The sequence below is a fragment of the Eriocheir sinensis genome, chromosome 2 (assembly GCF_024679095.1).
Source record: "Eriocheir sinensis breed Jianghai 21 chromosome 2, ASM2467909v1, whole genome shotgun sequence".
Classification (NCBI taxonomy): domain Eukaryota; kingdom Metazoa; phylum Arthropoda; class Malacostraca; order Decapoda; family Varunidae; genus Eriocheir; species Eriocheir sinensis.
Window position 1 is genome coordinate 27,790,179 of NC_066510.1, and position 25,000 is coordinate 27,815,178.

Genomic DNA, 25,000 nt, shown 5'->3' on the forward strand with positions numbered 1-25,000 from the left:
ACCCCTGGACTGCTGGAGCTACAGAGGCCGTGGTCCCATGGCCTGACCAGCCGCCTAAAACACTGAAGAAGAAGAACCCAAGAACACTTCCTCCTGCAGTGGCGGACATCCTCCCCTGTAGGTCCTGCCGCCACCCACCACCAAGGAAAGGACAGGTGAGTTCATTGGTAGGGAAGATAAGTGGTGGCAGGTGTACAAGAGCTGTCTTCTATTGGCCAACCAGCCTATTGCAGACTGTACAATTTACAGTTTCACCCAACCAACGATTTTCTTACCTGATCCCCATATTTTTCTGGTGAGAGATGTAGTGAATTGCATGATTTGGTTAAGATTCGTTTTAGTACTGTGCCAGTATCTCATTACCTACCTTATGAAACATCAGTAGCTCTTCATATATCTTTTCTACAAACCTTCAACAGTCATGGAAACGCTTTCAAAATCCAATTCAAGGACTTTTTTTTTTCTCTTGAAAATAGGGGATAATGTTTAAGAAAGCACGTCGCCTCCTCTGGTGCTGGCTGCGGTGACAGTGGTGCTGGCCACGGCGACGGTGGTGCCGCCACCACCGCAAAATAGCTCGCACAGGGTTTTATTAGGTTAGGTAAGGTTAGCTAAGGTTGGGTTTGATTATATTCATGCTCCATGATAAGATTCGCGGTATTTGCATAAAAAATAACAGGTTTGTTGTAGCAACAGCCGCGGTGGCAGTGCAGCCGGTGTTGCAAGAAATGTAGTGCGCCGACTATGCCTGATGAACGAGCCTCCCATAACCCACTTAACCAGTGGGGTACCTCTTTGGCCAACTCGGTAAGGAGTGGCTCTCCCATTACGTTGGTCGCGGGTTCAATCCCAGGCAGCCGGCGAATACCCTCACATCTTCTTGATTAATTTCTCGTGTGTTTCGATACACGCAGAGGACATGTAGGAAAATAGAAAAAGAGAAAATAAACTCCCAGGGCATGACAGAAATACCCCACCGGACCCTGGTTAGAAGGGGGGTGTCAAGGGGGGCACAGCCCCCCCCGTTAGCAGGTCATAAAGTTCAGTTGGAGTAGTTTAAATATGCTCCATCATTCTAAACCCTCTGCGAGCTATTTTGCGGCGGCAGCAGCACCACCGTCACCGCAGCCAGCACCGGAGGAGGTGACGCTTTCGTAAACATTATCCCCTATTTTCAAGAGTAAAAAAAAAGTTCTTGAATTGGATTTTGAAAGCATTTCCATGACTGTTGAAGGTTTGTAGAAAAGATATATGAAGAGATAGTGATGTTTCATAAAGTAGATAATGAGATACTGGCACGGTACTAAAACGAATCTTTAGCCATGATTTTGTACCTCATTTCCATCACAAATGTCTACTTTTCGAGTTATGCCTCTTCAAGTTATGCTTATTCCCTGCCTTCAACGATCTTGGGGGAACAGTAACCACTCCTAGTCAGCGGAAAAAAAAACGGCCTGATTGGGGCTTGAACCTCCGCCTGTCAGACCGTGAAACCTGGCAGCGCACTGACACCGACTGAGCTATCAGGGTGTGTATGTGTGTGCTAGTGTGCCTTTATTCATCTCTGTGTTCAATTAGCCTCCACAACTTCATCTTTAACCTCCACAGCCTCCTTAATCTCCACAACCTTCTTCTCAACCCCCACAACCTCCTCTCCAATGCAAGATTCACAGAAAATCCTGTATGCCTGAAGCAATGTGGCAATTCTATGCAAATGGAGTCCACTTTGTGTTTCTTATAACTATTTACATTTACCTCCCATATGATGAACTCAAAGACTTTAGCTACCATAGATAAGAAAATTAAAATTCCAGATATTACCCTTCCATCTCGAGTAACATAGAAACAAATATCCCTCTCAATAAGCTTACTAAAGCCATGGGCATTTTCAGACTCAGAAAAGAGCATGGAACGTACATCAGAGTAGTACTCTCATAACCATAAAGCCATCAAAAATATTTACTTTTACTCAAACTCCATTCTTTTTGGGTGGTGTTTGTTACAAAATAAACAGTCTCGTGATGCGTGGCATCTAGCTGAGAGTCAATTGTTGTCTACTATAGAGAATTTGACAAGTGATTACTGTTTGGATAGCTAATTCAGTATGCCATGACCTTACAGCACCACCTATGACAAAAAAGCCCACCTCAAGATCACTCACCCACTGCAATGACCTAGGGCATTCATGGTGGGTTGCATTATGCCGCCACCGCCTACAATTAGCTCCAGTTAGGTGTTTTATGGCGAGCCCTTTTTAGGGTCCACCGTACCACAGCCACGACTCGTGAAAGCCCTGAAAAGGGTCTGCCGACGTTCTCGGGTTAAGATTGGTTTTGTTAATGCTCTGTTTTTTAACAATACTATCTCTTTAATAGCTTATTATGTTTTGAATGAATCTAAAAGACATTTTCCCCTGAAATCACTAGTTTCCAGCATACACTCCCTTCCACCCTCCAGAGATATTTGTAATTTCAAAGAAAAATAGATGTCAAATTAATGTAGAAAACTACCAGAAAAAAATTGTTTTGCCCATTGTAATGACAATAAAATAACAAGCAACACATTTATTTCATTCAGTAATGTGTTAATGTTTGCATAATTTGCCATGGGTGGTATGCAGTCTCACAGAGGCAGCTAGGTGGCTGCTAGTTGTGGTGGTCTGCATATATGGATTATTTCATATATTTGTTTATATTCTACTATTTTCCAAGAGAGTTGAAGCTTTGTAAAAGAATAGAAGAGTCTTTCATAAGGTAGGAAACAAGATATGGGCACATTAAATAAAACCAGTCTTGAACTACCATACTAGCAGTTGGCTCAGGCACCAGCCCTACATTGACATGAATAACCTGTCTTGGAAATAATATCTGAAGTAACAATTTATTAACATACTTTATTGCTACAGATGAATGCAACAGCAGACATGAGGAGGACCACAGGTCTCACTGAACATGGAGATGAGGAACAAAATGCCACCACTTCTTCCACCGTGGCCAGCAGCATCGCCCTGGAGGCACTGCCAATACTATCACCAGGGTAACCCCCACCATCACCTGCTCAGATGGCATGACTGAAATAGTGGTAAAGAGAGACTGTACAGCCATCACTCCACAACCATGTGTAAGTACTACCTAGATCTTCCCTTCTCATTATTCCTCTCTTAGTGATCACATGCAATGAATATCCCTTCCCTGCCCATTACTGGTGATTCTGCTTGGATGCTGTACACTGTGTATTCAATAGAGACTGCTTTTATGGCCATTTGGACTAGATGCTGCTCACATATATCCCTTCCTCCCCTTATAATGACTTGTCTTGCCCCCTTGATCTCACTTGTATTCTGGGACATCATCTCCGTCAGGTTTTTATTTCTCTCACTTACTTATTCCATCCCTTTACTGTATAACCTATTACATTCCATCCCTTTACTGTATAACCTATTACAATTTTTGCTTCCTACTACTTTCAGGCTTTTGTATTGGTTAATTTTAAAATCTGTTACAGGATAGGGACCTTGTTTTTGTGAAAAATTATTGTTTTTTATTAATGTAGGTCTATAAAAAAAAAAAATTTGCAAAGTTACCACATTGGCAACCTTGGGGAAATCCTGTATTGTGCATAAATCATAAATGGCCACCTCGGATGACAGGGGTGAATAGCTTTTAAACCATCAAATTAGCATTCACATGATGTTTTTTTACATATTTTTTTCTGATATGAGGAATCAATGTAGAGTCAGTTTTATGATTTGGGGTGAAAATCAATAATCAAATGAACCTAAAAAATAAAAGTTACCTTTCTCCATTATTAAATCATATGTTTATGCACAACCTTAATCAATGATGAAAGAATAGCTGATAACATTTTTGTAATATAAATCAATCCTAAATGCAATATGATATACACATTCTAGAAAAGATTAGAAAATTTTATGGATGGCGGAGTTAGATGCTGTTTTGTATAGGTTCACCGGCCTCTTTCAGACTTATGTTTTTATAATTACTTGGCTTTTAATGATTCGATAAACCCCTGATGCACATTATGGGATTTTCCCAAGGTTGCCACTCTGGCCCGTCCACACGATCGAGCAGTGTCGTCGAGCACAGGCGAGCGGTCTGCCCATTGATGGGCTTACCGCTTGTGCGAAATTTAGTTCGAACAGAACAGGATTGGCAGTCATAAAATGCTCCATATGAAGTATACTTCAAGTCATAACTACCTAAAAGAGGCTGTGGAGACAGACAGGAATAATTTCTCTTAAATCAAACAAGAGGAGTCTCCACATCAGAATGTTTATTGAATAGATACACTAAATTAGACAGAACATATCTAAGTTATTTAGAATATGCAGTGCTGAGATGGATTGATGAGGGAGCAGGAACATTGAGTTTAATGTTTGCCTCTTGCTTTCAGAAGAGGGTGTCGCAACCCTCCAAAACGTTGTGCCCTCTCGGGAAGCATCATTCCAGAACGCCAGCTGCACTTCCCTTGGAGATTTCCCCAGCACACAGTGGCAAGATACCCCCTTGGCTGTCTGCCAGGCTACAGGGACTCTTCTTGAAAAGAAAATTGGTGATGTTAAAAGTTTCAAGTAAACTGTGAACCCTACTTACCATGTCTGGAAGATAATAAAAATTAAGGGACTACAGTTTTTTTTAAATCATATTCTCACACCTTTCTCCGGAGACTCTTTGAAGTATTATTGACTCCTGTGATTAATTGAAACTTAATAGCTGCTACTGAAATAGTGCAATATTAGAACCCACCTGTGATCAATTGAAACTTAATAGCTGCTACTGAAATAGTGCAATATTAGAACCCACCTGTGATTAATTGAAACTTAATAGCTGCTACTGAAATATTTAATTTCTCATCTTGACATGGTATATTGGTGCAAGAACAACAAAGACTAAAAAATAAGATGAGAGGGAAGGAGATTAGACTTGGAAGTGTGAAGAAGTGGTGTGCAGCTTAGCAGTATCCTAATCCTGTTAAATCTGCAACAAAATGGTTTTAGAAAATAATGCACAACAGATAGAACACATTGCAGAACACTTAGGTGACAAGCCGACAAAATCCACACCAATGCAAGGCTAGACTTGAGCCTCCTTCAGTAGTCTTTTTGGAGGATCTTTTTGATTAATATAACTGCTCTGCAGCATCGAGGATCTTGGGAAAAAGGAGGCAACAGCAGGGCACAGGGCTGCACTTTTATCTTCAGTCCTTCACAGGAACTCCCTGAAAGAAAAAGAATGAAGTTATTTAGTCCAGCATTCTGCAGATAGGTGTCCATCACTTTTGTATAAACCTAATTAGATTTACTAAACCTCTGGATTACTTTAAAACATCAGGTTGCATGTAATCTGAGAGCTTGATAATGAAGCCAAGAAAACCAATTGCACCCCACCCATTTCCTTGATTGATAAGCAAGTTACCCAATGCAATACTTCATCTGCACGATAAGTTGAATATGCAATATAAAATTTCTTAAAATCTTGACATTAGGACAATGGCCAGTCAAGCAATTAAATGGTGATCTAATAGATGTCATTGAGCTGTTTCATGCTCCAAACTAACAGATCCGAACAAGTTCTCATTTATTCCGCCGTAAAACAATGGCTAGGGCGGTGGACGGGCACCACTTGCGTCACGGCAGCAAACATCGTTACAACGTAAAAATGGGTTGACTTGAAAGCTGTAGCAAAGTCTAGAATTTACCACTGACTCAACAATCCAAGCAACAAAATTATCAAGAACAAATGTTACGAGAATAGCCGCTGTCAACCATATACCTACATCTCAACCGGCTCAATAATCAATATATACAAAATACTCGTGCCAATTATTTATAGTTACTTCTAATCAACAATGAAGCAAGTGAATAACTTGCATATCCTTGTCTATCTGAGGTTGGTCTCTCAGAAGCTTCCGCCTCAACATCAACAATTTCCGAAGACCGAAAGGAAGATTAAGCAGGTTTAATGAGTTTTTAGGTTAATTGTACTACCCATAATACCCATAGAAACACTCAAAACTCCCACGGAAGCCTTGTCATTGCGTGGATGGACGGCGAAATGCTTAGGAGTGACCCTTAATTCCAATCAAATATGCACAGTGGATGAACAGTTACGTTAAATCATCACTTACCATCGTTGGGAAGAAGCTGTTGCCTTTCTATTGCCTTTTCTCCTCCTCCCCTGCCATCAACGGAAGTGAGGGTAGACTACATGACCCCTGCGTCCTCCGTCTTGCCTCCTGCTGGCGTCGCTGAGGGTTATCCGCCGGCAGCCAGGGTAGAGAGTAACAGCTCCAGGTGACCCCAACGCCCCGCTGTCTCGCTCGCCACTGCCACTGGCCACCACGAACCCAAGAGGAAGGTGTTCACAGGTTCAGACGGTTCGAGACTCCTGAACCACTTGAATAATGGATTGTTCTAATTACTTATATATTACATGTAGGCTGATAGAAATTAATTAAATCCTTCTTCCAGTTTACAATGCGGGCATGGCAGAGGACATGGTAATAATATTTTAGTTGGTGGAGATCCAAATTCAGAAAAGCATTTACTGTCGTTACATTCTTTAAACTGATAATCACGTCGCCAGAGTTTCGTATTAGTTCTAATTAAAGCAAAGATATGGACTCAAAATAAACTCCATCACTTAAGTTTACACAAATATCTCGATTATCTATACTTCTTGGCTTTCAAAAATAAAGAACAAACAAGCAAACACTCATGACCCAAGATTTTCGGATGGTTCAGCGCAAAATACAATTAACCAACGAGGTATTTGGTTCGTATCCTCACAGCAAATATCACTTAACTAATACTGGATGAGGTGATGTCTTTGTGTGGTTATTATCGAGTGTCATTAAAGTATCACATGGAATAGGGACGAGGAGAAGCAAGGGGCAGGAGGGTGAAGTACAGGCGTATAAGCAACACCCGAGGAACAAAACTGAATTGAGTGTGTTCTGAACTCCATCGAATTGCAAACATGGACGACTCGTGATTGACGGCAGGACAAACATTCCAACGACTGTTATTTGAAACTAGGTAACTACATATACTGAATACACTCTTCCAATTATGCACTAGAAAATGATCATGTACACCTAGACCCCGGAAGATGGAGTGCAAAAGCCTAATTTACTTAAGCCATGTTAGTACAGTACACAAGCATTACATTTACAGGGAGTAGGTAGCCAGACACCCGACGCTACGGACGTAAATCACTACCGGTGGAGTTTTTTCTATCTCCGCTTCGCCCCTGAGCTGCCTCCTTCTCAAAACAAAAGGATAAATAGATACAAAAAATAAATGAAACTCCGTGAGGCGTTGTATCATACTCCGGGCAGAGGGGAACAACTGGGGCTGTAATGAACAGACGTATGATACTTCAGAGCAGGAAGCGAGGGAGAGACGCTCGCGCAATTGAGGCAACACACAAGGGTTCGTGCCTCCATATTTACGAAGAACTTCCATGCAGCTGCGACCATTATCCACTTGATCCATCTGGCGGTACCCTTGTCAGCCATCAACCCGCCCCCTCGTGGAAGCAATGGGGCATGTACTCCACCTGACCCGGGCTCCTACAAGTTTATGGAAGACAATGCAACAAGTTAAAGCCCACTGTAGTTCCGGTAAGGCAATAGATTGAGCTCAAGTGACTCGTATGACAACAAAATTACGTCTTTAGATTGACTTATGTCCTAGCTAACAATGGGTGATGATAGGGGATGAAAAAAATATGAAATCCTTTTTTTTTTCTTTCTTTCCTTGCGCAGTCTGTTACGGGGTTGAAAAACTTTATAAAAAACATAACGCAATGGAACGTATTAGTGATTTGCAACTATTAGTGTTTACGGAGGTTTTCTTTCCTAGTGTTGTATTAATGCAGTCACCGAAGTTTTTATGTAGCTATGCCGATAGCCAAGCTTTTAATTAAGAAAAGGATATAAGCCTACTGAAACGTCCGATTATCTTTGCATTTTTTTTTTTTTAGTGAGGGTCAAAAACACTAAACGCCCAGTTGATTTGCATGGCTTTTTTTGTGCGCTACCTAGCTATGGGGGGTGAGGGATTGGGCAGCAGGAGAAGGGAGAACTGTAACTAACAATATACAGAAGAATTAAAAGAATATTATAGAGAAAATCAAGGAATAAATATGTGAGAAAGAGGATAAGAGAGAATATATATACAGATAGATAGATGCAAAGATAGACAGATAGATAGAAAGATACGGATACAGATACACTCCTACTGTCTCCTATTCCCCCACCTGTACCTTCAACACTAATTAACCCACTTCCTCTTCGTACTATACCCTGGATTAAAAAAAAAAGGGGGGGGGGGGGAGACTAATATTCTCAACGCTTTCGGCTCTAACCACAAATATTTTCAAAGGCCACAAAGGAGATTATTATAGTAGAGTTCTCAGGTGCGGAAGCCTAGTCAAACTATTACTAGGCTAATAAAACTACCCATGAAAGTACCCACAACCTCTACGAAAACCTTATTAAGTGTGGGTGTGTAATCCCAAGAGTGGTTGATAATGCGGGTCTAAGTATCGGAAGACTGGGTACAGAGAAAAAGAAAGGTTTAGGCGAAGGAAGGGAGTCGAGTCGATGAGGGTCCGAACGGTAAAGTGGTAATCATGTAATGCAATTTGTGTTTAAGTGTCCGTTAGGAATTAGCAAGAAGTGAAGGTAATTGTATGTTCCTTCTTTGGCACGGGAGGGTTGGGTGGTAGGGAAGGGGAGTGGGGAAAGGTTAAGTTGGTCAGCGCCTGAGATATTTAAAGCAAAGTTCATACATTAAAGTAATTATCTAGGAAGGGGAAACACGTGTATTTAGCAATTATACCGAGATTTTATTTTTTCGTGATTTTCTTGAGAGAATATTAATGGAATTGGCCCGCGAAGCAAGACGGTGTGTGTGTAGAGAGAGAGAGAGAGAGAGAGAGAGAGAGAGGAAAAAGAAGAGGACGGGGGCAAAGAAGAGTAAGTGAAACAAGGACAACTCGACCAAGGCAATTTTCCCTTCCAGACCACCTGCAGCCACCCCCAGACGCCGCGGCTGTTGTCTAAGTGCAGCCTCACCACCAGGATGCACCCACACGAAAAGTCCTGCGCATACCTCCCGCACAATATACTCGTCCCTCACTACTGCTTGTTTCTCGGCCTCTACAGAACCCCTTACATCTTATATACATGTTTCTAGCTCATCATCAGCCAAATCAGTGAATGGGGCATACAAATAAAGACACGTAATATGCATTCTCGTCAAGTTACTTTAGACTCCATTTTACTTCCTTGCTCTTTCTGCCCTGCTGGCCTTCACTTCCAGTCTCCCCGTTATCCCTCATCCCTTCCTCCTTCTCCCACGTCGCTGTGAACTACTACGCAGAAAATTTAACGTTCAGCGACACAAAGCGGTAGAAATAAATGGTTTCTTAAGAGCTTCCTATCTGTATACATTGCATCTCTTTGTAACTCACTTTTTTATATTATTCTCCCCTTTTAGCCTTACCCTCAGTGTCAATCCCCACTGAGCTGTCATTACTCCTATTGTGTATCTCTTAACTTTTCCTCTGTGTCCATCTCGTGATATCCTTACCCTTAGTGTTCATCCCTTTGCGCCCTAACCTCTAGTGCACGGCTTGTCTTCTTTCAGTCGGTGCTCAGGTTCAAGAGTCCTACAGTGCCTTGGTTGAGGTAAGAAATGTCCAGCGGTGTCCAGTTTCCCGGTGTCATCGCCCACCATCAAGGGCGTCAATTGGCGTCCTTCCACGGGATCTGGGATGAAAAAGTATGGGATGAGTTTTTGTGGAGTAGCTAACCTGTTTATTGGGTAAAGCTGGTGTGTGGCCTGCTGAAAAACTAATCACGCGGCACACCCCCGATCTCAAATGTATCGGGCGTGGCACAGTGCCAGTCAAGTAAGTAGGAAAACTTTACTTCACCTTCAGACAGTCACGGTGTTGCTGACGTCATATTCCAGGAACATTTCACCTGTAACCTAAATTGCAATCCGGTTTGATGCAGGAGAAAGTTTCCGCTTCCCCTTTCACACTCCTTGGCCAAATACGAGTAGGAAAGAAATCCACTTCTTAAACGAGAATAACTGCGACTCACTTTACTCAAGACTGTATACATGGCTATCATACATACACGGTTATAATAGTGGATGTTTGTATTCGTAGACACACACGGTGACTCACATGGATCGTTATGGAGTGAGATGCAAATCAGCCCTGCGGTTCCGAGACAAAACAATGGGATGGGAAGGAAACAGTGGGGGACGCGTGGAAGTAAATGCAAAAATGAGTATTATTCTACCTGAACGAGCTTTTTCATGGCGGTCTTCTTGCTCCCAAGGGTGTCTTCCTGCGTCTGGGAAGTTAAAACGACAAACATATATTATTTCCTCGGTGTGGGAGAGAGAGAGAGAGAGAGAGAGAGAGAGAGAGAGAGAGGGGGGGGGGGGCAGTGTCTGGGGGGCATGGATGGTTGTCAGCTTGTATATCTCCTTCCACGTGTTAAGTCACTATTCTTGCATTTGTATTAAACACAATTCCTACTTATTTGTTATTTACGATTTCTACATTTGTATTTTAAGTGATACCAACATTTTTATCATGAACAATAATATACGATTCCTGCATATTTATTATTAACGTTTTTTTTTTAATTTCTATATAATCAAAAGGTATTTCCGGATGTCTTTATAAAGGACGCAGACCTTATGTAATGACTGGCGCGCACTGCAACTCTTAAGAAAGCTTCATCAAAATGCATAACGTCCAACCACTGAAGACGCAACGCTACTAACAAAGACGCAGTAACTAGCGGGCTTTTTTTTCATATTTGTTTCCTTTTTTTATGCCCTTGAACGGACTTCTTTCCTGTAAAAAAAAAAAAAAAAAAAAATTGGGGTGATGAGGACACTCGGTACGATTCTATTCAACTATTGTCTATATTCTTAGTTAAACAATATAATTAAAAGTTGCTGCGCAGGTCAGTCGCCGGGTGTGAGAACCTTGCGACATCTAGACAAAACACAGCTGACTACCGCCTAACAGGACGCGGAGCCACTTTAGGCGACACGCGGGAAAAAAAAATAGGAGGAAAAAAGGTGTTCGCTACAGGATAATATATACCTCTCGCCCGCTAAAACTATCACCTAACGAAAACGAACCATCAATCATCCCTAGTCACCTTTCGACACGCCAACAAAAAAATAAGCCTTCCTAATAATTATGTATTCTGATCGGGAGGTGAGTTACGTGGCGGGAATAAGAAGCTCCCACGTGTCACCTTTATAAGAGAAGATATGTCGACGCTTTACGATTGGGAATTCCGCGGGCGACTCCTGTAAAAATGGCTATCGCGCTTCCCCCCACTGCCTGCTTCTCCCTGCCCTTCCCCTGCCCAGGTATGAGGACAAACACAGGTGGGGATGATTCGCGGAACTACTGGAAGGGAAAAGAACCTGGGGAGGGGTTGCGGGAAGTCCAATGTTTGCCAAAATGAGACGCCAAAACCTGTCTCTTGCTTGCATGTTTCTTCCTATCAGGTTTCTCTTCCGTCCGCACTATTGTCCGTCTATCTGATCCTCTGTATTGTCTGCCTATATGGTTATCAATCCATCTGCTCCATTCACTCAATACTGATCTGGTGGTGGTGGAGGGGGGGCGACGGAAGAAGAGAAGATTCAGATGGTCGTATTCAACTGTGCATCCCTTACCCTTCTCCCCTTCTTTTCCTCTTCCTAAACAGTCAGTACTTCAATGTAGGGAAGCGACGCCTCATTGGAGAGAGAGAGAGAGAGAGAGAGAGAGAGAGAGAGAGAGAGAGAGAGAGAGAGAGAGAGAGAGAGAGAGAGAGAGAGAGAGAGAGAGAGAGAGAGAGAGAGAGAGAGAGAGAGAGAGAGAGAGAGAGAGAGAGAGAGAGAGAGAGAGAGAGAGAGAGAGAGAGATAATGTGGTTTCCTAATATAAGACTTGTATACCACTTTTTTTTTTTTTTTTTTTTTTGTGTGTGTGTGTGTGACGCAGCGGTGAGGTGTACGCCGGAGTGCCACCCTTCCTTTTCTCCCCCTCCCCCCCTCCATCCTTCCTTCCTTTACTATAAACCATCAATGCACAAATCGTTTTCCTTTACCCCGAAACCACTTACAACTTCCCATCACACTTGCGGGAAGGGAACGAGGAAGTGGAGAGAGAGAGAGAGAGAGAGAGAGAGAGAGAGAGAGAGAGAGAGAGAGAGAGAGAGAGAGAATCATGGGCGGCAGAGGACGCATATGAGGCTTGTGGGGTTCTCATTTCAAGGTTCTACGCGGGCGGCAACTTTCACGCCAGCATTCTTTTCCTGTTTTTCTCCTCTCTCTCTCTCTCTCTCTCTCTCTCTCTCCTGCTTTTCGCCGTCGTACATCACAGTATTTACATTTAGCAGAGAAAAAGGACAGGGCAGCCGACGCAAGTATACGGGAGTCTGCCTTGCCATCACCTTCCCACCCTCCCACACTCCCTCCCTCCCTCTGTCCTTTCCTCCCTATCTCCTTCTCCCTCCCTCATATTCTCCCTACCTCCCTCCATTTCCGCTTCCTGCTGTAAATAATGCATTCGGACATCGTTTCACATCCGGTTTTTTTGATTCGTTAAAACACTGCGACCTCTCGATGTATTGTTGAGAGAGAGAGAGAGAGAGAGAGAGAGAGAGAGAGAGAGAGAGAGAGAGAGAGAGAGAGAGAGAGAGAGAGAGAGAGAGAGAGAGAGAGAGAGAGAGATACTCATCCTCCCACCAAAGCAGCCTCTTTCCTCACTTCCCTTCCTCCCTGCCCTCCACCCCTCCAGGAAGTTCCAGAGGTAGGACTAACAAGAAATATTCCCGCTCGTCTCCCCCCGCCATGATTGTCTGCGGCTCGAGGTCAACCACGAGCATGAGTAACACCGGCAAGAAGAGGAGTGAGTGTTGCGTTTACCTGGAGCTGTTTGTGTTGCTTATGTTGCGCTGGCTTGTGTTCTGTTGCTCAATTTTGATTACCAAGAGACCAGCTGACGGGTATAAATATGAAGTCTTAATTTTGTTTTACTGATTCTTACATACGAATACACTTTTTTTTTTTTTTGAAGTGTTGTTGACTGACTGTGAAGGCCATGAGTGATTTACTAACCGCTTCTTGCTGCTGGGGGGTTTTTTTTTTTCGTGTGTGTGTGTGTGTGTGTGTGTGTGTGTGTGTGTGTGTGTGTGTGTGTGTGTGTGTGTGTGTGCTTGAAAAGACTGTTGAAACTTTTCCTACACTCCCACCACTATCACCACAACCTACCTCCATCACCACCTCCATCACCACCACCGTCACATTCACCTCCATCACCCCATCGCCACCACTACCGTCATATATTCACCTCCGTCACCAGCCCCATTATCCCCCATCACGACCATCACCACCGCCACATTTCCTCTGTCCTTGATCCCTCAGACTATCCCACCTCTTAACATCACAAGACGTACGATTCTCCTTTCTACTCCGACCTTACATCATAACCACTGCGCCTGCTCCCTCACACGTTTAGGTTTAGTTGGACCTTTTCGTCACCACCCGAGGAATTTAGATTACTATTTATTTATTCACTTGTTCGTTTTTATGTTTATCTCGCCACAACCATCACGAATCGATAAACAGACTCCTATTCCATCCTAGGAAGAAGAAGAAGGAAACGAACGAAGAAGGAAAAGAAGAAGAAGAAGAACGAAACGAACGGAGAAGGAAAATAAGAAGAAAAAGGAAACGAACGAAGAAGGAAAAGAAGAAGAAGAAGGAAACGAACGAAGAAGGAAAATAAGAAGAAGAACGAAACGAACGGAGAAGGAAAATAAGAAGAAAAAGGAAACGAACGAAGGAGGAAAAGAAGAAGAAGAAGGAAACGAACGAAGAAGGAAAAGAAGAAGAAGAACGAAACGAACGGAGAAGGAAAATAAGAAGAAAAAGGAAACGAACGAAGAAGGAAAAGAAGAAGAAGAACGAAACGAACGGAGAAGGAAAATAAGAAGAAAAAGGAAACGAACGAAGAAGGAAAAGAAGAAGAAGAAGGAAAAGAAGAAGAAAAGGAAAAGAAGAAAAGGAAAAGAAGAAAAAGAAGAAGGATATGACGAACAACAACAACAAACAATGCCCACAACAACACTAAATTCAATTCAATAGCACCTCGCCGCATCTGACGTCGCCCCTTTTATTAAAGAATCTGTCTCACTTCCGGCGGCGGGAGAACGAATCTGTTACTGTACACTTTAGTCACTCCTGAGGCACTTCCTATACGTCCGGGATGAGGAAGGATGGGAGCTGAGGGAGGAAGGCAAGGGAGAAGGGGGCTGGGATGGGACGAAAGAGAAAAGAAAGATGAAGGTAAAGAGGAAAGGAAGATAAGCGGGAAAGGAGGAGGAAGGAAAGGAGAAAGGAAGAAGAAGGACGGGGGAAAGGAAGATGAAAGTAAGGGGCAAAGGAAGATGAAGGTAAGCGGGAAAGGAGGAGGAAGGAAAGGAGGGAAGAAAAGATAGATTTGGGAAAAGAATGATTGGGTTCAGGGAGAAAGGGTAAGAAGGTAAGGGGAGGGAGAAGGAGTGAGAGAGAGGGAGGATATACGCAAAGGTAGGAAGGGTTGAAAGGGAGAGGGAAAGAGAAAGGGAAGGGAAGGAATAAATAGGAGAAAGGGTAGAGAGGCAAAGGAGGCGGATGTCGGGGGGGAGGGAGGATGAGAACAGAGGAAAAAGGGGCCTCGAGTTTCCCACGGTAATCACGGGCCGCGGCAGGTGTTCAGAGGCAAACAAACATCTCATTGTTAACAGGAATGCAAATTTACTATCCCCTTTCAATGTTGCTCGATGCTTTTAACTGTGAGGCGATTAAGGAGAAGAACGAGGCATAGGGGAAGATCACGAGAAGGAGAGTTTAGAAAGGGGAGGAGAAGGAGAATAAATAAGAGAAATAGGAAAAGAAAGAGGCAGAGGACGGGACAAAAACACATCCACGAAGAGAGAGTTGGGTTTAGCTCCATGACAACAAACTTAAAAATCACGTGTGAGGGAATGTGGGCTGGTCCGCGGATCATTACTTCAGTCAATACTTCGTTGGGAATCACGTTGCTCTCCGCCCCAGCCCGGCACCGAGGCTTTGAAATCAGAACGCTTCCCTCGGGGGCTGCTGGAACCTCTGTGCTGATCAAGGTAAAGAGGCCAGGTGCGGACGGCGCGGCCCACATACGACCCGTGCAAGTGTACCATCAGCCCGCCTCCGTGATGCTGCTCTTGACAGGAAAATGGAATGAAAACGAAATGAATATGCAATTGAATATGGAATCGAATTAAGTGAAATTGAATAAATAAACAGATGTATGTTGGGGTTATTACGGTCCCTCAGTCTTGATGGATTAAATGGCTTCTCAGTTCGACGCGATGTTCCCAAAATCCATAACACGAAGATACCCCCAATGGTGTTAGATTCCTTTCGCATGTCACTGGTCGGATCTTTTATGACCTCGTTTGTTTCCAATCCACCGGAGCAGCTATCAGTTTAAGAATCATTTAGAAAGGCTAATGTATTTATAATGATTGTTAATGGTCTTGTTATACGTCACAACCGCGGAATAGACAAGGAACACGGGGAGCGAGGCACAAGGACGCAGCCTCACTGACCTCTGGCTCGACTTTATGATGTGATTAGCAAAGTTATTTTCACTTTTCATATTTCCAAGATGTAATCATTTAATTTATTACTGTGACAAACTAACACACACACACACACACACACACACACACACACACACACACACACACACACACACACACACACACACCGAGGCTGGCTTACCTACGAGGATAGACCCTGCAGGCACGTCCCTCATTAGGTCCGGAGTGAGGGAACGCAACACCCAGGGCAGCGGTGGATGGCGGGTTACCTGAGGGCAGCGGACCCGACCACCCGGCCATGAACCTGTGGGAAGCGGGAAGAAAACAATAGCGATGAAATAGGAAATACAAACGCTCAGTTGTTAGAGCTACTACAACCTCTGGGAATAAATAGATTAATGATGCTAAATTACTGTGCCCTTTAAAACAGAAGAAACAATAACCTTATTCTTGTTTACACGCCAGTAAAGATGTAAAGAAAGCGGATGGAAATAAAAACAAACCAGGCTCCTCTGGACGTGCCTGCGGGCCCGGCAATGTTGTTTGGAGGTTTATGAAGAATGTTTCCGGGAAGAAGGAGGAAACGGGCAAGAACTGTGATCATAAACCTTGAGGAAGAATTACAGTCCTCCAAAACACTGGCCGGCAGGAAGATAAAAGAAAGAGGAAGAGAGTTGATGGCTCTGTCCAACGACCGACCATAAAGCATTTGAACACACACACACAATGACTGATGAAGATGATAATAATAATAATAATAATAATAATAATAATAATAATAATAATAATAATAATAATAATAATAATAATAATGAAAATAATAATAATGATATAATTAGAAGAAATACCTGATCCTGTACGTGGAGTCCGTCGGAAATTGCTCATTGTGTATGCAACGTTGCCTAATTACTCTGTGTGTGTGTGTGTGTGTGTGTATTTCCCTCCGAGTGGAAAGTTTATTAAAGCAGCGCCATTGTTGTCTTTTCCTGCCGTGCATTGTCTCTGGAAGGAAGCATGTTTCATCTCGAGCAAACCTTATTATGTAAGCAAGATTGGTGAAAGGGTTCTATTTAGGTTACAGTCCTCTCGTCGGTACTGTCACTTTCCATGCATAAATATAGCCCCCATTGTTCCTTGACACCAAAACTTTATGGTTATACTCCTCTCGTCGGTAGTGTCATTCTCCCCATGAAAAATGTAGTCCTCATCGTTTCTTGACGCCAAAATCTAACAATGTTCAGCGTGTGACCATCTATAAGTTTCTTAATAAACCCAGAACGTGTAAATTGTATAGGACTGAAAAACGAAGAGGTTTAGTGAGGTAAAAAAAAAAATACGTGTGTGTGTGTGTGTGTGTGTGTGTGAACTAAACAGATTGTATGACTGGGCGGATAAATGGCAGATGGAGTTTAATGTAGGGAAGTGCAGTATTCTGAGTGTAGGTAGGAACAACCCCTCTCATAACTATTGCTTAAATGACACTCATAAGCAGGTCTGGGTGCGAGAGAGATTTAAGGGTCTTAGTGAGCTCTGATCTCCGTCCAAGGGCATAATGCATTCAAGCTAGAAATCGAGCAAATAGGGTACTGGGATTTATTTCAAGGAGCGTAAGCAACAGAAGCGCCGAAGTCTTCCACAAAATATATATTTAGCATTAGTTAGACTTCATCTTGACTATGCGGTTCAGTTCTGGTCATCTTACTATAGAATGGATATCAAAATGTTAGAATCGGTGCAGAAGAGGATGACTAAGATGATTCAGGGTTTAAGAAACTTGCCATACGAGGAAAGACTCAAACAGTTAAACTTGCATTCTCTAGAAAGGCGAAGGTTGCGTAGAGACATGATCGAGGTTTATAAATGGATGAAGGGCTTTAATAAGGGGGATATTCATAAGGTTTTGTTGGTAGGAGAACCGGGTAGGACACGTAGTAATGGGTTTAAACTGGATAAATTCAGATTCAACAGGGACATAGGCAAAAATTGGTTTACTAACAGGGTTATGGATGAGTGGAATAGGCTTAGCAGCAATGTGGTGAGTGCCAATACAATTGTCACATTCAAAAATAGATTAGATAAATTCATGGACAGCGATATTAGGTGGGGTTAGAAACACGGGAGCTTAGGTTCAAATGAGCTGCCTTGTACAGGCCTACCGGCCTCTTGCAGACTCCTACGTTCTTATGTTCTTATGTACCCTCACGACGTGAGCAAGTGCTCATTCTTGTCGATCTCTGGGTACTGCCAGGTCCTCACACACCACACACCCCATCCCCCTTGCTCAAGGGGGGAGTAACCACTCCTTGTCAACGGAAAGAATCCGGCCTGAACGGGGCTCGAACCGCTGCCTGTTTGGCCGTGAAGCCTTGCAGCGCGGCGCTCTAGCCGATTGAGCTACCGGAGCGGTGTGTACATGTGTGTGTGTGTGTGTGTGTGTTAAAAAATATGGAGGAATTCTTCAGTCACGTTCAGCATATAATTACTTTTCGAATATCGTTATAAAGGGTATAAATCTAACACTTCAAAAGACACTGAAAGACGCAATACTTTAATTATGATTTTATTTATACAAAATAATATTAACAGCATCAGTCTTGGCATACAGAGCCGTTAAAATACTTACAATGGAGAAAGTTTGACCATACACTTTCTCCTTCTAAATATACGTATAAAAATAATGCCATGCTGCCTTGTATATGACTGCCTATAGAAGGGGAAAATGTCAAGAGGTAACAATAATAAAAAAAAAAATGAAAAACTCGGTCAAAGCTTGGTCCCGTTTCAGTGAGCGAGTGCGTGACTGTGTGTGTGTGTGTGTGTGTGTGTGTGTGTGTGTGTGTGTGTGTGTGTGTGTGTGTGTGTGTGTGTGTGTGTGTGTAACAGCCTTCACGGTCTGAGGGATCCGCCTGGCTGTCTCTATGGCAAAATAAGTAATTACATGAATCACACGTTATTGTCGACGTGGCGAGGCGGGGAGATGCGCCGGTACAGCCTCTGGTCGGCGCGGGACAAGCCGTGCAGAGAACCTAAAGGGAGTTAAGGCAAAGGCTTTCTCGACTAACATTGACCCTAAGTTTAAGGTGGATATTACAACCCGCACGCACACATACAGTCTACATACAATCTCTCTCTCTCTCTCTCTCTCTCTCTCTCTCTCTCTCTCTCACCCCGAGACAGGAAGTTAAAGGTGTAGCGAAAAAAAAAAAAAATAACTGACAAGTACACTTTTTCTTTCTCATTGCCAGACTGCAGCTAACACAGCTCTCTCTCTCTCTCTCTCTCTCTCTCTCTCTCTCTCTCTCTCTCTCTCTCCGTACACTATCCGATAATCACCCCACGCACCCTTCGCCTCTCACCCTAAACACACAGTACTCGACGCGGCATACCGCCAAAGAAAAACACTGGTTTACAGCCACGCCAACACACACACACACACACACACACACACACACACACAGGAGCTGGCACACTTCTCTACATAAAAGGCTAAGGAAACTTTTGTCGCAGGAATCGAGCGCACGGGCGAGAGGCTTCCACTCACTACAAGATTACGGATGCATGCTACCTGTGAAAACGGCGCGGCGGTATTACAATAGCATACGAATCGCCGAAAAAATGACCTGTATAATTGTTTTTTTCTTGTTGTTACGTCACAGAAGACTAAAAGTATAAAATCCCAGCCCGAAATATCATTGTAAAAATACTACACCAGTGAAAGAAAGAAAATGTTGCAGTCTGAAAAAGAAAAAAAATCCTGAGTAAATTGAAAATAGAATAATACAAAGCTAAAAATAAAGTGGTGCCATGTTGCCCTTACGGCAGAGTAAAGTGGATGAATCACCAGGGCGCACAAGATCGATCCGGATAGCGTAAAATAAAAAAAAAATAAAAAAAATAAATATTCATGTCTAAGCTGAATGGCCGTGGTTGAGTTGGCACAAACGTCCAGAAGCGAGATATGCATTAAGTGCGAAGCGAATCCAACACACAATTCCTGTTTATCGTGTCTGTAAACAAGGAAGCAGAGCGAACACCTTCCTGACAGTTTTTTTTTTTTTCTGATTGATATGGGTAAGAAATGTCAGGCACAACGATACTGCAAACACACACACACACACACACACACACACACACACACACACACACACGAGCGGAGAAAAAAGCAAAAATTCAGGCCAGGACACGGGGGAAGAGGGCCAGACTGGATTGCTGTGCCCACGATACCTTCACCTTGAACCTCCCCTTGAATATTCCGAGTAAAAAGGGCGTATGCGCTTCCTTCCTCCTCTCCTCTCCTCTCTTCTCTTCCTCCTCCTCCTCCTCCTCCCCCTGCACCCACACGCAACCCACCCTGATCCCTCTGCGGCTGGGTCTCTGTGCCGCGACATTTTCCACCCTTCTGTGACCTCGTGTGGCCCTGGTTATGACGCTGCAGCCGCGCCCGGAACGTGATTCAAGGCAACTGCGTAGACTCACCCCCTGGGACAGCCACCAACGAAACAGGCGACCGTAAAAACCTGCCTAACAATGGACCCGCCCCCGCCCGCCGTTGCACACTCATTTTGCGGTTGATTCATTCTCTCTCTCTCTCTCTCTCTCTCTCTCTCTCTCAGCTGGTACCATTCTTCCATCCGTAACCACGACAAAACTGAGGCTATTCGTCGCTACCCATCGCGTGCTTCGTGGCTGCTCTTTACGTTGAAACTTCCTCTTCACACCGCGCCGCTTGGGTTCCCTTACCCCCCCCCCCTTCCCTCCTACGGCTTTCACTGCTGTGCTGACGTAACGCAAAACAAAAGGGCAACCTAAAACACTACGCTTTCGGACCGTCATCGGACACACTTTCTAGTCGTACAAAACGCCGCTCCACTAACACCAAACGTTAACTCTTTCTCACAGACGCATCAAGGGACTGAGCGTGGCGTGCAACACTTAATAAAACTAAGTAACGAATGCAAACCAGAGCTTGACCTTGTCCTGCAAATCGCGGCTGAACACGCTACGCTGTGACGCATGCAAGGTCTGACCGTCTGGCTCGTGCCGTCCTGCAGTCTAACGATGATGTGCTGCCCGCTGACAAGCAAACCAGAGTGTGATGTCCTCCTGCTCCCCCCTGAAGCGCGTTAGTTGACTGACCTTGGCTGTGTCATACGATACAAATGATGTTACATAAACAATGACAGGTTACACGTATGACCGAGTCTGATTTCTTTCTCATTCTGGTGAAAAAAACATTTACTTGGCAATTGAAACCAAGTGCACGCATACATAACTATAAATGATATTTTTTATTATATTATATTGTTTCCAGTTTGTGGAATGAGGAGAAAAAAACATCCGAGTTACACGACTCGAAAATTTGACATCGATTGCCGGAATAGTAATGCATACGTTTCATCCAAACCTGAATCGCCAAGTTGCAGGAAGAGTTAACGGCACCTAGAAGAAAGTAAGAGAGAGAGTAGCGGGATTTCCCCTCCCCCGAGGCACTGAGGTGTGAAGCACCTTACCACCAGTTTCCATTTAGGTTATCCTGTCAGACACCAAACAGCCCTGCCCCGAGCTGCCACACGTCGGCCATTAGTTAAATTACCAATCAGAGCGTTGCATTAATCTATGAAACAAGAATGTAGAGCAGCCTTTTTATCTGATCACACATGGGGTGAACATAAAAATGACGTATTAAGTCAGGCACGATACATATGACCACCGGCCGAGCAGATGTGATGTGACTGCCTTGCTCTTGGGTAACCTGGGTAACATAGGACACGTGATCAATGTAACAGGTGAAATATGGGTCATGCTTCAATGTTATGAGCTTGACTGACAGGAACTTGCATTACTTGTGGTAAGTTCAGTGAAATGAAATAATCTAGCGGCTGATGCGAGAGATTCGTCAGGTTCGTATACTACACTTCATTACTGATAAAAATAAATAAAAAGTAAGCCCCACACAACACTTGGTAAGACGCTTGCAATAGTGTAGTGACGAATGCCGAGGCGTTAAATAGTCAAGGAAAACTTTGTAAGCCTCGTTAACAACTTCCTAGGTGGTCGGTGTGAGCATCAACAAGCGGAGCGGCGGACGGGACTCATGTCTCACCTGAGGGGATGTGAAGGGTGAGTCATTGTGATCCCCCATCCCCTGCCCCACCATGATCACCTGGCGGGCCACGCAGGTGTTACAATGGCCGTGTTTTAAATCTTGCGGGTGTTCAGTGAGTGGTTGACTCACTCACACCTGCATCCGGTTGTCAGTCCCCATGGCTCCCGTCATCACCCATATACCTGGCTTGAAGAGTTCCGAGACAAACGAGTTCACCATTATCTGATAAATTTCAATTTATTACCAATGTTTACTCAAAATCTAAAAGCATAACAGTTTGAGGTTATCTTTGTTCACGCACCGGAGTCACGTGTCATACCCGCTGGCTTGATCCACATAATACAAGGCAAACATTTACGGTGAGTTCGGCAGCAGCACAAAATAAACAGTACAGTCGACCTGAACGTTCCCCGACACGAAGGCTGGCGTGGGTGGGGAGGAGGTAACAACGCCTACGCATATCGACCCGGGGACACGCGAGACAACCACCACAAGGAGGCACATGCTGGCAACTCAAAATCCAAACAAGGCAGACTCGTGGCCCGCTGCAGTCACTGGGGAACCTTCCTTAAATAGTGCCTGTACAACACGTGATAAGCTTACCGATCACACACGGGTCGAGGTCTTGCCATGAGGGGCCGGCACTCGAGCGTCCCTACCACACGTCCGCAATCCTGAACACACACGCCAGCTGATATCCCTCTTCCTGCCCGCCCCGGCACGTCAGCCAATCAAATCCGAAGAAAACGGTGACGTGCCCGGTATGACGTCAGAGATCGAGTACCGTGAAGCAACACCGAAGCCTCAAACCTAGTTAATGAATTGCTTCCTATGTGAAAACTGTGGGTTTGATTCTTTGGTATTTTTTTTCCGATAAACGAACATTGCTGATTATTATTGATATGTGCTATTATGAATGTGAAAGTCTCTGCGTCATTGTGTGAATTAACCACGCAAGAACGAAGCATCCCGAGATTCTAAAACCCTCATCTGGAAATTAGTTAAGCACCATCAGATTTACAAACGTGAAAAAAGTAGAAAGAGCTGTCCAAGCTATCGTTACCACAGCAGTTAACTTATCTAGCTTTGATATAATAATAGTTAAAAAGTTACACTGACATTTCATGTACTCCTTTTAATACCATCTCGCACGTATTCCTATTAAATCACAAATTTTCCCACAATGTCACTCATAAAAAAACATTCATTCAAGCACCATAACATATACGCGGCATAAAATTCAGTCACACCAAATAAAACTTCTTGAATGCCATTAAATAAATATTTCAACATCTTGTACTAGGCATCGTTTCATGTCCGTCAACCCGAAACGGAAGAGTTATTTGACACGCACTGAGGCGATGATTAAAACACACCACACACTTAAAATTACATAATATTTCAACTTGGCCGCCTCTTGATCATGAGGCGAAGAGGCATGACGACTCAACATCACAACCACTATCACAACACTGTACACGCTTGTCTCGCCGCCGTCACCACCACCACCCGCGACGACCACAACGTTCCCCGCCAAGTCGTTGTTGTCGCCGGCTGCACTTTCATGTCTAAAATCTCACACACACACTCATTAAAATCTGGTGAGAGTAAAAGTTGGCGGCGATCGTTAAGACGTCTTGGGTGGTGGTGAATTACGACCAACACCACCGCCATTAGTGATCGTGGTCGTGGTGGCCGTGGTCGTGGTGGCCGTGGTCGTGGTGATCGTGATCGTCGAAGCCTCCAGTGATGGCCGCCGCAGTGGTGGTCGAGGGTAAGTGGACGGGGCCGTGGCTGTGTCCATGTCCGTGGCTGTGGCCATGTCCGGAGGAGTGACCGTTCTCGGGGCCGTGGCCGTGGCTGTGGCCGCCGGCGGCCTCGAGAGACGCCATGGCACCGAAGCCGATCAGGACGAAGAGGAACTTGAGAAGCCGCCCACCGGCCCGCCCCCTCTCCCGCTCCAGGACCTGGGGGATAGAAGGTTTGTGGCTCAGTACATTTTCCTTTTCTCCAATACTCTTGACGAAGCCATGAAAACATCAAATACCCGACAAGAATGATAAGTAAACCGCCCATGTTTATTACAAATGACAGATAATTGCCCTTGGAGACATATGCAAATGTATATACACTCACCTCGAAGAATGTGACGTAAAGGATGGTGCCGCCCGCCAGGCCCTGCAGGATCGTCACCGTCAGTAGGTGACCACTCGCGCCAACCGCCAAGTTCTCCGTCACCAGGATACCAAAGGCGACGCCAAGAGGAGAAACCAAGGCGAACACCACCATGTATATGACCATGAGGCCAGCCGACGTGCCACCCGCTAGAAGCTCCAGCCCCATGCAGAAGGCGATGACGAACTTGTGAGCTGATATGGCGCCCAGAAGATACCAGACGTCCACCTCCCGCTCCTGCAGCCCCACTGCCAACCCCTGAGAGGACGAGAGAAGGAAAGAAAATCGAGTGATTAGAAATTCATCCTACTGGGCTGTGCATGAGCGTGATCGGACTGTCACATCAGGTCTGGGCAAAAACTAAAAGACAACGAAGAACGAAAGTAATGATCTGAATCCTCACCTCAAACACAGAGTGGAAGGAGAGGGCGAGGATGACAAGCAGAGAACGCAAGTTAGAGGCGATGTTCTTGCTGCCCAGGCGACTGATGGCCAGGTGAGAGTGACCGTGACCATGGCCGTGCCCGTGGCTGTGCCCGCCGCCCTGCTGTATGCCCACCTTCCCGTCGCGATGCTCTCCATCGGGCGCCACCTTACCATTGGACGCTGGCGGACCCGACAAATTCTACAACGAAAACAAAAGAATCATGCCACAAACCATAATCGATTCGAATATCAAAACTGGACATTCAGACGCTCACTCAACTTACTAGAGAGTTTGACGTGTGTCCTCACCTGTGTGGAGGTCATGATTGATTCCTTGAGTGACGGGTTCCATGTAGTGGCATCCAGGTCTCCAGCAAACACAGGGTTCACGATTCCATCCTGGGACCACTGAGACTTGGGGCCCATCACCTTGGCTTCCCCGCCGCCGCAGCCGCTCAAAGAGTACACGGAACACCGGTTCTGATGAGAAAATATTGAAATGCGACGTAAATCACCCACATCACCCACTGGGAAGAAAACAACAACAGTTAAAAGAAAGAGTGTCAATCAAGCTGAGAAACAAAAGGTGGATAAGCCTAGCTCGTCC

The 25,000-nt window shown here is 44.5% G+C and overlaps 1 protein-coding gene and 2 long non-coding RNA genes across 9 annotated transcripts in view; 2 read left to right on the forward strand and 1 right to left on the reverse strand.

Annotated features, from left to right (window-relative positions):
- The window catches only part of LOC127002037 (uncharacterized), a 5,136-nt gene extending 488 nt beyond the window's left edge, over positions 1 to 4,648 (forward strand). Inside the window, exons 1-3 of the long non-coding RNA XR_007755675.1 lie at positions 1 to 155; positions 2,906 to 3,120; positions 4,414 to 4,648. The exon at positions 1 to 155 is cut by the window's left edge and continues 488 nt beyond it. This is a non-coding gene — a long non-coding RNA (uncharacterized LOC127002037). The remainder of the gene's footprint in view (positions 156 to 2,905; positions 3,121 to 4,413) is intronic.
- Positions 4,277 to 25,000, reverse strand: part of LOC127002026 (uncharacterized) — a 28,322-nt gene continuing 7,598 nt past the window's right edge. For 3 of the 7 annotated variants that reach the window (XR_007755653.1, XR_007755665.1, XR_007755664.1), the window contains exons 4-11: positions 24,703 to 24,873; positions 24,371 to 24,592; positions 23,929 to 24,225; positions 22,396 to 23,759; positions 15,868 to 15,990; positions 9,620 to 9,798; positions 6,148 to 6,415; positions 4,849 to 5,238 (exon numbers count right to left, since the gene is read on the reverse strand). Coding sequence is in view for 1 of the 7 variants with exons in the window: in XM_050867381.1 (XP_050723338.1) it covers positions 23,466 to 23,759; positions 23,929 to 24,225; positions 24,371 to 24,592; positions 24,703 to 24,873 (984 nt within the window). In the remaining 6 variants the exon portion in view is untranslated. Of the gene's footprint in view, positions 4,554 to 4,848; positions 5,239 to 6,147; positions 6,416 to 9,619; positions 9,799 to 15,867; positions 15,991 to 18,230; positions 23,760 to 23,928; positions 24,226 to 24,370; positions 24,593 to 24,702; positions 24,874 to 25,000 lie in introns of those variants that run through there. The other 4 variants (XR_007755652.1, XR_007755650.1, XR_007755651.1 and 1 more) reach the window with 4 other exon arrangements.
- Positions 6,422 to 9,279, forward strand: LOC127002042 (uncharacterized). The gene is made up of 2 exons (XR_007755682.1): positions 6,422 to 7,644; positions 9,050 to 9,279. It is a non-coding gene; the product is annotated as an uncharacterized LOC127002042 (long non-coding RNA).